This window comes from Danio rerio, chromosome 7 (assembly GCF_049306965.1).
Source record: "Danio rerio strain Tuebingen ecotype United States chromosome 7, GRCz12tu, whole genome shotgun sequence".
Taxonomy (NCBI): domain Eukaryota; kingdom Metazoa; phylum Chordata; class Actinopteri; order Cypriniformes; family Danionidae; genus Danio; species Danio rerio.
The window spans coordinates 29,361,306-29,375,814 of record NC_133182.1 but is presented as its reverse complement, the minus strand read 5'-3'; the positions used below and the strand labels follow the sequence as shown (position 1 = coordinate 29,375,814).

The window sequence follows — 14,509 nt, the reverse complement described above, 5'->3', positions numbered from 1 at the left end:
AAGGCTTTAATATAAAAACAATAGAAAACAGTGAAGCGCTATGAATACTTTCCCGATGCACTGTAGCACACAGATTGCTTATACAGATTAAAATGAATAATGGTTATTAAAAAGAAAACACATAATGGCGCTATTAAATACTCATTTCTCTATATTGTCAGCCTGCTGGGTCTCTGCCCACCTCATCCACAGGTCAGCAGGACAAACCAAAGAGCCCCATCGCCACCCGTGTCAGCAAAGGTAAACCTGCCAGGGGCAAGAAGGGCAAAGGTGCCAAATCAAAACCTGAGCCACCGGAGGAGACAGACCCTAGAAAACTAGAGCTGCTGAACTGGGTAAGATTTACTCTTTAATAGTTGTATCAAAAGTACCAGAACTGGGTTAACATAGAATCCAATGATAGACTCTATGATGACTCAATTCTTTGTACATTTGCATGATTGAACAAGAGCATCAGATGTTTGTATCCAAAATGTTTTTTCCCGTATCATAGCCTAGTCTTGTATAGCCATACCTCAGACCGTTTCAAAAATTCTGAACTCCATAAGGATGTTTGGAATCACAATGGCTTTGTTTCCAGGGAATCCATTCAACAAATCAGATGATGACATCAAAACTCCCAAAGAGTTTACCATCGTGTGTGCTTTATGTATCAGATCATCAGGCAACAGTTTGTGCATATGATATCTGTGACTGAGTGTAATTGTAGCCAATCCCAGACAGGCTGAGAGTATAAACCTATTAGCCAACTATTAGAAGCATTTAAGTCAGAATTTAATTTAGCATAAGCTCTGTGCTTTTGCAAATAGTTACAATGTCTAACAAAATATGAACACAATGTAACAAAGTTTTGTTTTGAGTATATAGAAGTATTTAACGGTAACAATCAAATTGAGATGATGATTACATTTATATGCCAGACTTAATCAGAGTTTAAATATATGTTGCAATGGTTTCTGAAATCGGAAATTGTATTAAAATGATACTATAAGTCCTGAACTTTTCTTAATTTGACAACAGTTTTTAGCACTGTGCACATGCTTTACTCACTTCTGAATATACAGGGATTTGTATTAATTTATTTTTATATATGTGCACATGTTCTTGCTAGGGATTTAAAATGTCATATTTTTATGTGTTAAACAGGTTAATTCTCTGGAGCAGGCCATGATGGATGCACTCGTGCTTGACAGAGTGGATTTTGTGAAGCTCCTCATTGAAAATGGCGTCAATATCCACCATTTCCTGACAATCCCACGGCTTGAAGAGCTTTATAACACAGTCAGCACACAATCATCAATTAATGCAATATTAAAGGGTCACAGCTCTGTTTTTACAGTGCTCTCTATTTAACAGAGCACTATTTATGCTTTAATAACAGAGATGATGATGAATATGACCCACATGTCCAGTTATCTGAGCTTTCACTGTTGTCATCCTCTCTTTCTGTGCAATATGGTTAGAAAACGTCAGTTGTGTGTTCAGGATATCCATTATCATCTCATCTAATGTAATCTGTTGTTGAGGAGAAAGCACTTAGCCCACTAACATCTGTGTGTTTTACAGACGGTGGACTTTTTTTTAACTGATTTTTTTTTCTTCTTTTTTTGCTTTAAGAGGTTAGGGCCGATTAACACACTACATTTTGTGGTCAGAGATGTAAAAAAGGTAAAGTTCATTATTCATATTTTGGGTTATCATTTTTGACATTTAGATTATTGGAATGAGTTAAAACATAAACTGCATTTGTTTTAGTCGATTTGAAGGTTATTACCCGATTGAATGGGTTGAATGCGTTATCAGTCATTATCAGCTGATAGATATGGGCCAGTAGGGGCCTTCTGCGCCTACTGGTAGGCTCAGAAGGCTGTTATTATCCATTCACATGGTTAATCAGCTGTAGATCACATATGGCTGTGGCTGTAATTAACGAGAATGAGATTATTATTACGAGAATAATTCATTCATGTTCTTTTCGGCTTAGTCCCTTTATTAATCAGGGGTCGCCACAGCGGAATGAACCGCCAACATATCAGCATATGTTTTATGCAGTGGAGGTCGTTCCAGCTGCAACCCATCACTGGGAGACATTCATACACTACAGAAAATTTAGCCTACCCAATTCACCTATGTCTTGGACTTGGGGAAACCGGAGCACCTGGAGGAAACCCAAAAGAACATGGGGAAAACATGTAAACTCCACACAGATATGCCATTGTCTTGCTGTGAGGTGATTGTGTAACCCACTGAGCCCCAGGGATTCCCAGTGAATTATTTATATTATTTATTAAATTTCCCAATTATTGTATTTTACCTCTACCCCAACCCTAAACCCAACCATCACAGTAATGTAAAAACAGATCTGGATCTGGAGTCTTTTCTATTATTATAGCTGATTAACCATGTGGATGGATCATAAAAGCCATCTAATGCCTACCAGTAGGCGCAGAAGGCCCATACTGGCCCATATCTATCAGCTGATAAGCACTGATAACATCCATTCAATGGAGTAATAACATACAAAGCAGGTGTTAACTGTAGCCTAGTAGTTTAATTTTACTCTACTGCATAATACAGCAATAGAAAGACATTGATTTTATTTCATAGTGTTATGACATTCATATTTCTAGGGAAATCTCCCGCCAGATTACCAGATCACCCTGATTGACATTGGACTGGTCCTGGAGTATCTCATGGGAGGAGCGTATCGCTGTAACTACACTAGGAAAAGTTTTCGCACTCTTTATAATAATCTCTATGGACTAAAACGAGTGAGTTATCACCAACTCCTTATGCATGCATGCACATCTGAAAATACACAAGCAAAGTTTCCTGCAAACATAACTGACAACATGGATAAGTATCTGTATATTAATAATGGCCAAAATAACATGAGTGGATTCATAATAATTTATTTATCTACCTTAAAGGTATCCAAGGTGCAAATGATTTTCAGTATACAATTTTTTTTTTCAGTAGACCATTAAAAATGTGGTCAGGAAAAGTCTGCATAGTGGGAATCTAAAACAAAAAAGTTTTTTTTTTTTTTTTAAATGTTTGGTAAACCTTGGTGATCATTAAAATGTAAAGTGCAAATGGCTACTGACACTTTGAGGGTTAAAATATCACAACAGATTTAGTATGGTAATGAATATGTATATGGAAATGTTAATGTTTGGTCCTGGTGGCATAAATCTGCTGCACTGCTGCTGCTTTGATCATTGGTACTCAGACCTGCTACTGGCAGTATTTAGAGATGCTGCCTGAGAATTTAACAAAATACTGCTGCTAACAAAACATACATAAAAAACCCCTATAGTAGATCTCCACACAGGTGGAGCTGGGGTGAAGGAGGGTATCCGAAAAAATGCAGCAGATTGCTAGTATAAACAACACTGAGGTATTTAAATGTTGAGGAGCTGAGAGGACAGTAACTAATCACCTGCACCATGAGTTGATCATGTGGTCAGAAGCAGATTGAATAGGACATATCTGCCTACGTTGCGAAATAATAGTTTCATGACAGAACTTTCTACTTCTGTCATGACAACTCACAGATAGATTTAGTATGATAATATTGATGTGTTTGGTTTTGGTGGCACAGATTTTTTTTCTTTTCTTTTTTGTACCATTAAGAATGGTCTATCTTGCAAAATGGATTAACACTGGTGTTCTAGACCAGGGGTTCCCAAACTTTTCAGCACGCGACCCCTAAAATAACAATACCAGTGACTCGCGACCCCCAATATCCCCTGAGGTGGTAATAAATACAGAAAACTTGCATGCAATGGCGCGCACACACACCAATAGACCACAGTCTATTCTTTGTTTATTTTTTATGTATTTCAGTGGTGTAAATGTGCCAGAAAGTTTAACCTGGTGCTATAAAATCAATCTGCTGCATCTGACGCTATTGCTGTGTCTTTGATATAATGTATTTACCCCAGGGGTCGCAATCCAATAGAACAAGTAAATAAGCTACTATAGTAACTATAAATGACTGTTTTTTTTTTTCTTTTCAGTTGGTTATGGATAAAATATGGTAATTCTTATGGTCTAATAATAATAAGTAGATTTTTGGAAATCACCAGGCGACCCCCCCTTTATTGTTCTGCGACCCCTCAAGGGGTCCCGACCCCCACTTTGAGAACCACTGTTCTAGACCAGTGGTTCTCAAACTTTTTTTCATCAAGTACCACCTCAGAAAAAAAATCTCTTCAAGTACCACCATAATGACGAGGTAGATTAATTCCCAATATTATTGTCAGCCACTTTAAACATTATAAATAGTTTGAACATTAACACTACTGTGCTTACAGGTAAAAATGAGTAAATAAATAAATTAATTAAAAGTCTATGTTTAAAGTGTGCTTTTAAAAGATAAAATTGGTAGGCTACTGTTCTTAAAGTAAAAATAAAACTGCTTTAGTTAAATGTAAAGTATTAACAAAAAAATTAAATGTTGCTTGGGCCTCATAACTATTGGCTATATGTCATCAAATTCATTTATAAACCATTTTGATAAATTTTGACATATGTTGCATGTACACATGACATTTGTATATCTTTGAAATCTAAACATTAACTTGTATTTTAAAATGAATGATTTGGAATTACATATTTACATTAGAAATTAGATCCAGCTCGTTTATTTACAGAATGTGTGTCAGAAAAGTAAGCGACTACATGCATAAATACACTACTTGACCAATTCATACATGATTTATCCATTCATACGTGCAGATTTAAGATCTCATTTTAAGTGGGCCGCAGTTTGTGTTAACCACATACAGAGACTAACTTTAATTAGGCTACTGTATATTCTAGCTCCAAGCTTTAAGCATGGCAAAGTTGCTTGAGTTTATGTTCTGTGTCCCTGTGTCTGTTTTCTTGTAGCCCAAAGCCTTGAAACTTCTGGGTATGGAGGTAAGCCATTTTTAAACCATTTGATAAAACAGCTTTTAAAAACATTCAGAATGACAAATATGTTTATATACATCAAATATGAACACACAAATGAGAAAAGAAATGAGATTTTTAACTCAAACCTGCAGTATTTATTGTCGCTTTCATTTATATTTCCCCTGAGAGGACGATGACCCAAGACCTAAAGGCAAAAAAAAGATGAAGAAGAAGAAAGAGGAGGAGATCGACATTGATGTTGATGATCCTGAGGTCAGTCGCTTCCAGTACCCTTTCCACGAGCTAATGGTGTGGGCAGTGCTGATGAAGCGGCAGAAGATGGCGCTGTTTCTCTGGCAGAGGGGCGAGGAGGCCATGGCCAAAGCTCTGGTGGCCTGCAAACTCTACAAAGCCATGGCGCACGAGTCCTCACGGAGCGAGCTGGTGGATGACATCTCACAGGATCTTGACAATAACTCAAAGTCAGAAACTATTATATTATATTATATTATATTATATTATATTATATTATATTATATTATATTATATTATATTATATTATATTATATTATATTATATTATATTATATTATATTATATTCAGTGGTGGAAAGAGTATTGAAAATTCATACTCAAGTAAAAGTATCATTACTTGCTTAAAAAATGTAGTGCAGGTAGAGTAAAAATATTTGTTGTAAATATTACACAAAGTATGAGTAAAAGTAGCTATTTTTAAAGTACTTAAGAGTAGTGAGTAGTGTGCATTAACCTACGCTGGGAATGGTTTATGCGTTTACATGTAATTTGTGCATGTGTGTGTGTAAACGTACTATTCTGTAGTGCATTTAGTTATTGTTTAAGGCCATCATACAGTAAACATCTGTCATCTTCGTCTTTGGGTTCTTGCGTGTAAAGTATCTTCTTGGACACTTTTAATGCTTCCAAACAGTTTTCTGCATGTCTTGAGGTAGTTCAGTATGATGCGATTTATTTTCTATGTGCGATTTGATTTTTTACTCAAATCAAAGTAAAAGTGCACATTTTTAAACTACTTAGTAAATTACAATTCCTGAGAAAAACTACTTAATTACAGTAATTTGAGTATTTGTTATTTGTTTCTTTTCACCACTGATTATATTTTATTATATTATATTATTTTATATTATATTATATTATATTATATTATATTATATTATATTATATTATATTATATTATATCATATTATATTATATTATATTATATTATATTATATTATATTATATTATATTATATTATATTATATTATATTATATTTTAGTAAGGGGGGGGGCGAGGCGGTGGCACAGTAGGTAGTGCTGTCGCCTCACAGCAAGAAGGTTGCTGGTTCGAACCTCGGCTCAGTTGGCGTTTCTGTGTGGAGTTTGCATGTTCTCCCTGCCTTCGCTTCGGTTTCCTTCGGGTGCTCCGGTTTCCCCCACAGTCCAAAGACATGCGGTACAGGTGAATTGGGTAGGCTAAATTGTCCGTAGTGTATGAGTGTGTGGATGTTTCCCAGAGATGGGTTGCAGCTGGAAGGGCATGCGCTGCGTAAAAAAACTTGCTGGATAAGTTGGTGGTTTATTCCGCTGTGACGACCACGGATTAATAAAAGGACTAAGCCGACAAGAAAATGAATGAATGAATGATATGTTAAGGGGCGGATTTAGTGATTTGGGGGCCCTAAGCAATTCCAGCCATGGGGCTAATCAGTCACACTTGGTATTTATTTCTTATTATTTATTTTTAGTTGTCTTTTTCTCAGAACACTCAATCATCTTGATTAAATGAAGTCTTAACTGTTAACATTTTGGATTGGAAAGATTATTTGAAATGGAAGCGTAATGGTCCAGACAAATACCAAACATAAAAAAGCATATGTTGATGTATTAATAATAGTTAAAAATATAGAAAGTTAACATAGATAATAACTTTTTTTTTCTGTAAAACTATAAATTAAAAAATTACAAAATAAAAAAGAATCAACTGCAAACTCTATTTAATGCAATATGTTTAAATCATTTATTTGCTTAGGGCAAAAAACAGTACTTTTTAAATCTTTTATTTCAAAATGAATGTTTCATCGAGTGTCTCCACTCACACAAAACCTCTTTCTCTTTCTGTCTTTTCTCACTCACGCTCAGGGATTTTGGTCAGTTAGCATATGAGCTGCTTGATCAGTCGTACAAGCATGATGAACACATGGCCATGAAGCTGCTGACGTATGAGCTGAAGAACTGGAGCAACTCCACCTGTCTGAAGCTTGCTGTAGCTGCCAAACACAGAGACTTCATAGCTCATACCTGCTCACAGATGCTGCTCACTGACATGTGGATGGGCTGCCTGCGGGTCGGCAAGAGCAATGGACTCAAGGTGTGCAACTCAAAATAAACCATGCATTAATACACCACTGAACCTTAAACTTATGCATTAACTATGTTTTAAATTTATGTCGTTCCCAGGTAATCCTCGGAATCATTTTCCCTCCAGCCATCCTTCTTCTCGACTTCCGAACTGGAGATGATCTGTCTTATCAAAACTCTAAAGACAAAGAGGAGGTTAAAGACAAAGACGACGATACCAAATCTACCAAGGTAAAATCATAGTTTAAAAGTGGTAAGTAACAAATTTTATGAAAATAATAATAATATTGTGCGGCACGGTGCCTCAGTGGTTAGCACTGTTGCCTCACAGCAAGAAGGTCACTGGTTCGAGTCCTGGCTGAATCAGTTGGCATTTCTGTTTGAAGTTTGCATGTTCTCCCTGTGTTCCTGTGGGTTTCCTCTGAGTGCTCCGGTTTTCCTCACAGTCCAAAACGTATGTGCCGAAGCGTATGTGTGTGTGATTAAGTGTTTATAAGTGTTTGCCAGTACTGGGTTGCAGCTGGAAGGGCATACGCTACGTAAAACATAAGCTGGAATAGTTGGCGATTCATTCCTCTGAGGCGCCATTTAAATTAGGTAATTGTGACTTTATCTCACAATTCAAATTTTGTTTAAGTTGCGAGTTTGTGTTGTGCATTTTTGACTTTTTTCTTAAAATTGCGTTATACAAGCCTGCATTTGCTAGTTCTTAAGACAGAGTTGCAAAACATGCATAAATGCAATGGGGAAAAAAACTGAATTACACGAAGAAGTCAGAACTAGGCAGATAAAATCCCACAATTCATACTTTATTTCCCATTCCATGACTTCCATTTAGCTGGGGAAAGGCTATTTTCTTACGGCTGCGTAATTAACTAACAATTCTGACTTTATAACCCACAACTCCATATTTATTTCTCCATTCTGAAAGAATAAAATCAGATCTGCAAAAATCTTACAGTACACCTTGCTTCAATTTAAAATTTTTGTCCCAGCCAGTTCTATATTCATTCATTCATTTTTTTTTGGGCTATATTCCTTTATTTATCTGGGGTCGCCACAGCGGAAAATTCCAACTTATCCAGCATATGTTTGATTCAGCAGATGCCCTTTCAGCTGCAACCCATTACTGGGAAACGCCCATACACTCTCATTCAATCATATACACTACGGACAGTTTAGCTTACCCATTCACTTATAGCAGATGTCTTTGGACTTTTGGGGTACCGGAGAAACCCACGCCAACACGGAGAGAACATGCAAACTCCACACAGAAATGCCAACTGACCCAGCCGAGGTTCGACCTTCTTACTGTGAGACAACAGTGCGCTAACCAATGCGCCACCATGACACCCAGTTCCATATTATGATTATAAAAGTTATTCATGTACTGTATAATTTGCCTATTATTTTATTTTTTATGAACCTTCCGCAAACATTTTGATCAATGTTAGATGGGTGGGGTGTGAGGTAGGGTTTTGAATTCCTTTTTGTAGTAAGCTAAATTCTTTGTGATAGAATACTTTCACTACTCTATCTTGGAAGCCGGCAGCTAGCTTTCTGCAACTCTCACATGGTCGCCCACTGTAGATAAGCAGGGCAGTACCTGGATGGGAGGCCACATGGGAAAGCTAGGTTGCTGCCGGAAGTTGTGTTAGTGAGACCAGCTGGGGGCGCTCAACCTGCGGTCTGTGCGCGTTCTAATGCCCCAGTGTATTGATGGGGACTCCATACTGTTCAGTAAGCACCAGCTTTTGAATGAGACGTTAAACTGATATCTTGACTCTCTGTGGTCGTTAAAAATCATTTGAAAAAGAGTTCGAATTTAACCCGGCATCCTGGCCCACTTGCCTCTGTACATCATGGCCTGCTAATCATTCCCATATCATAATTGGGTTAATCACTCTGTCTCCTCTCCACCAATTCAATGGTGTGCGGTCTGGTGCTATATGGCTGCCGTCACGTCATTGAGGTAGATGCTGCACACTGGTGTTGGATGAGGAGATTTCCCCCAAAAATGTGTAAAGCACTTTGAGTGTCCAGAAACGCGCTATTTAAATGTAAGGAATTATTATTATTATTATTATTATTATTATTATTATTATTATTATTATTATTATTATTAAGAGATATGGTCCATCTCTTTCCTGTAAAGATTTAGGTGGCACTGTATGTATGTAGGTTTTCACAATAAAAATCTTAGCACACTCATATTTTGAATGAGATGAAAAGTGAAAAAATATCATAATGGATATTCAATTTTCAGGATGGCACAGTAAGCATGGACGCAACATCCAAGAAAGGTGATGAGGAAGATGGTAAAAAGAAACAGAAACGACTGCCTGTTGGAAAGAAGATTTACTATTTCTTTAACGCTCCATATACCAAGTTCTGGTTCAATACGGTAGGTGATACTTTAAAAAACAAATGATAAAAAATGTCACAGCACTCATCTTTAACTGGTCATGAACATATTTTTCTTCTCAGACTGCATACCTGGTGTACCTGATGCTGTATAACTACATCATCCTGGTGAAAATGGAAAGATGGCCATCATTGCAGGAATGGATCGTCATTTCCTACATCATCACTCTTGGACTGGAGAAAGTTAGACAGGTGATGCATACAAGCAAAATAATATGTTGCTATATTATAATTAGGGCTGTTAATCAATTAATGATTTAGCCTAGTCTTATTAATAGTCTTAATAAGTAGCATTTAATTAATGGATTTAATTGAATCACATATTAAATCTGACTGAGACATTTAGGAGCTTTCGCCTTGAATTCATGACGTGAATTCACTTTTTTACACAATTTGGAGGACAGAGTATTAATTGCAAAGAAAAATGTATTGCAATTACATTGCAAATAAAAACACATTTTCTTGCAGTTTACTAATTAATTCAATTAATGCATTGAATAGACAGGCCTAATGATATGTTTACACATTTATTTTTTAATTTAATACTCTAATAATTCTTTAATACTTTATTTGTGTGCAGATCCTGATGTCAGAGCCCGGAAAGCTGAAACAGAAAATAAACGTTTGGCTTGAGGAGTACTGGAATATCACTGATCTGGCTGCCATCACCACCTTCCTCATGGGCTTGTTGCTGCGCTTGCAGAACGAGCCCTACATGGGCTATGGCCGCGTCATCTACTGCGTGGACATCATCTTCTGGTACATTCGTGTACTCGACATCTTCGGAGTTAACAAGTATCTAGGACCGTACGTCATGATGATTGGAAAAATGGTGAGTGCAAACAGAAAAGCCTAAATATTACTGTGTTTTGACCTATGGGGCTAGTAAACCGTTGCAGAAATGGATATTTGTACAAAAGAATGCATGAGAATGAGAACGTTTTTAGAATCTCTTCAGGAACTGACAAGGCCAAAATTATAAACAAAACACAGCTTTTTATGTGACTAAATAACCTTACTTGTTAACAAAAGAAAAGTAAATTGAAAGATACATAAAAAAAAAAACATTAAACAGTACAAACGGGTACAACATAAAATGGCGTCAGTTCCTCTACTTTCCTTTGAAGTGGCAAAAACAAAGTATATATCCTAATAAGTTAAGACTACTTAAATTATTTGTGGAAAGTGATTCCCCTAGTTTGTTTGAATAATGGGAAATTGTCAACTCAATTAACTGAGTTGACCAAATATGGTCTTTTCATTGAATTAACTTAAATGTTTAATACAGATCATTTAAAATGGCTAATAAACCTCCTAAACCTCCACATTTTTTACTTTACTTACTTTTTTTCTTTACTTACTTGCTTTATTTCATTACTTACTTACTCCCAGGGCCGTTTGTATCCAAGTTGATATTTAGCCGCATCATGTTGATGTTTCGTAACATCTAATTTTTACGAAGTGGGTTGTTAGCCCAGTGCTCAACCCAAACCTGGAGGACCAAGACATACACACATACACTATGGACAATTTAGCTTTCCCAATTCAGCTAGAGCGCATGTCTTTGTACTTGTGGGAGAGACCGGAGCAGAAGAAGATGATGTGTGTTGACGTCAACACGGGCAGAACATGCAAACTCCACACAGAAATGTTAACTGACCCAGTCAGGACTCAAACCAGCGATCTTCTTGCTGTGAGGTGATGGCACTACCCACTGCGCCACCGTGTTACCCCTGTGTGTATATCAATTAATAAAAATGTATATAAGCATTTAAACATCTACTTACTAATTTCACTTTTCTGTCCTACCTCAGCAAAATGACCCCCTTGTGACATATAACATATATCGACCAATCAGCGCTGTTGTCAAAGGAGAATTTCAAGTGCAATCAATCATTTTAAACAGAGACATGGTGAATCGTTTGTAGAAATTAAAATGTTAAAATATTAATACCTTTTTATTTATTTTTTGCTGCCTATTGAGTAAGTTAAATACACCTTACAGTTTAAGTTTTGATGCCATAACTTAGTATTTTAAGTAATGTCAAGTTATATTAACTTAATATCTGTAGTAATGACAACAGAGTGGTTTACAGTATATAGGTCTACAATATACACAAAATTTCCAGTGATTATAATCCTAAATCACAAAGCCGAAAGCCGAAACGTGGTCGTTAAACAGGTAGTGGTCAATGAACGGGGAATCTTAGTTCTGCCAACCTGATTTCAACCAAGTAGGAAATGTTCCTGGATGAACGTCTATGTTGATCCTGGAACAACATTACAATCAGCCAATCAGATTTAAGGGATACGTTTACAGTTTATGTTAAGTTTAGGCTTGCGGTTAGGTTTATGCACTTATTTATGCAACTATTATACCTCTGAGTTTGAGAATAATTTACAGTTATGGTTGGATTTAAGGTAGGGAATAGCTATGGATTACATTTTCAAACAAAAATAATGTTTCAGGATCAACATAGATGTTAATCCAGCATCGCTTCGTACTCGGCAATATCATAACATCCTCTTAGTACACAGTAACAAACAGTAAGATCTCAAAACAGAAATAATTATGTTTTTTTATGTGTGTGCAGATGATCGACATGCTGTATTTTGTGGTGATCATGCTGGTGGTCCTCATGAGCTTCGGCGTTGCGCGCCAGGCCATCCTGCACCCGGACGAAGAGCCGACGTGGCGTCTGGCGAGAAACATTTTCTACATGCCCTATTGGATGATCTATGGAGAAGTGTTTGCTGACTCGATAGACCGTAAGACTAGAATTCATAGTAAGATTCTGTTTCCTGATTCATGTGTGGATGATCCCGTGGTCTCGTCTTCATTCCACCCGCTCTGTCTCTGTGAGCTCTGCAGAACAAATACCTGTCTCATCTGTTGATCATGTGGTGAATCATGTGTGATGGACTGAGTGTGTGATAGTGCTGGTCTTTACCTGCCCCGCTTGTGAGGTTTGTACAGTAGATGTAGTTTCGACCTGTTCTTAGTTGTCGATTGATGAACTTGTTGCAATGTTTTTGTTGCTGTTGTATACTTGTTCACTTGTTTAAAATAATAATTTATAATTACATATAAAATTCTTACATTTTGAAACTTCTGTTTTGATCAACCTTTTTTTCCTGATATACAGTGGTGAAAAACAGTATTGAACATGTCATGTTTTTCTTGGAAATAATATTTCTAAAGGAGCTGCTGACATGAGATTGAACCAGATTTAGATAAAACCCCAAACAATACAAACATAAAAATAAAACAAAACAGAACAAAGTAAAAAAAAAAGTGTTGTATTTTATCAATGAAATGACACAAGGAGAAATACTGAACTATTTTATAAAAAAGCTTTTTTTAGTGATGGCAGCTTCAAGACGTCTCTCATAAGGAGAGTGAAGTCACATAAATTGCTCAGGTGTGGGTTTTTCACAGACTTCAACAGTGTAAAAGTCTTGGTTCTGTGGGTCTCCTCTATCAAATCTGAGCTTTATTTTGTATTTTATATTGGATTTATTTCAGGTGATTGGCCTGGCCATTCTACAGCTTGATTTTCTTTCTCTAAAACTATTTGAGAGTTTCCATTTTGTGTTTTAGATCGTTGTCTTGCTGATATGTCCACCCTAGTTTTATCTTCATCCTGATAATGTAGATGTTGGACTGAAGCAGCTAATATTAATTTACAATGACAAAGGGCAGAGGGTAGGCATGGGCCGGTATAATATTCTGACGGTATGATAACCTTGGATAAAAATATCACAGTTTCACAGTATCATGGTAGTGTGATAACTGCTCTAAAATGTTCTTTTAAAATGTTTGGGCAACAAAACAAAAACCATTTGAAAACAATATATTTTATTTTTTTTGAATGATTTATAATATTTTGGAGCAGTAAACATGTCAGACTAAATAGATCAAATGAATCATTGATTTCTGCTGTCTCCATTAGTTTCAAAAACACAGATTTCTTTACAATTTATAACTGCATCTTTGGATATTGTTTTTTGCTGAAGATACTGTTGTCCTAAAAAACAAAACAAAAAAAATCTAAATAAAAAATCTTGCACATACCTTAGGAACGGTATTGCAAAAAGAGATTTGAGCTGCTGTCTGGGCTTTCACTGCCTTTTTACACCTTCCTTTCTTCATGTGTTCAATACTTTTTTTTTTCCCATGTCATTTCATTTTATTATGCTTAACTTCATTTTTTATACTAATTAGGTTAGTTTTCTTTGAAAATATGGATTTCTTTGGTTGTTACCAACATTCGGTGAAAATGTCAAGATAACAGCACTTTTAGAAATATGTTTTCTGGGAAAAATGGTGATGAGTTCAATACATTTTTTTGCCTGCTGTATAAGGTCTGAAAACATCACATGGAATATTTTATATTGACCTCTTTTAGCATTTTTTAGACATGCTTATGAGTAGTTTATAAAATAAAAAGGAATGTGTTATTTAGAACATGACCTATTAATGGCAAATCCACAGAATGAATAACAGCTGTACTTTTTTACAGGGCTGTATATGAAAACTAGTTGTACTACTACTGTTCAAATGTTTTGGGGTTAGTTAGATTTTTTTTTCTTATGCTCAAGTCTACATTTATTTTAGCAAAATTACTATAAAACAGCAATATTGTGAAATATTATTAGAAATTTTCTATTTTAATGAAAATGTAATTGTAAAAATCTATGTAATAAAAGTCATTCATTATTTGTGGTGATAAAGCTACATTTTTAGGCAGTCATTACTTTAGTGTTCAGTCTGGTCCTTCAGAAATCATTGTAATATCAGGCCT

The 14,509-nt window shown here is 36.0% G+C and overlaps 1 protein-coding gene across 6 annotated transcripts in view; it reads left to right on the top strand.

Annotated features, from left to right (window-relative positions):
- Positions 1-14,509, top strand: part of trpm1a (transient receptor potential cation channel, subfamily M, member 1a) — a 36,723-nt gene that overhangs the window by 15,334 nt on the left and 6,880 nt on the right. For 3 of the 6 annotated variants that reach the window (XM_017356918.4, XM_073907149.1, NM_001316373.1), the window contains 12 exon segments: positions 162-335; positions 1,147-1,281; positions 1,618-1,668; positions 2,631-2,771; positions 4,897-4,926; positions 5,092-5,384; positions 7,062-7,290; positions 7,380-7,511; positions 9,547-9,684; positions 9,768-9,896; positions 10,285-10,536; positions 12,299-12,473. In XM_017356918.4, the coding sequence (XP_017212407.2) occupies positions 162-335; positions 1,147-1,281; positions 1,618-1,668; positions 2,631-2,771; positions 4,897-4,926; positions 5,092-5,384; positions 7,062-7,290; positions 7,380-7,511; positions 9,547-9,684; positions 9,768-9,896; positions 10,285-10,536; positions 12,299-12,473 (1,879 nt within the window). 6 annotated transcript variants of the gene reach the window in all.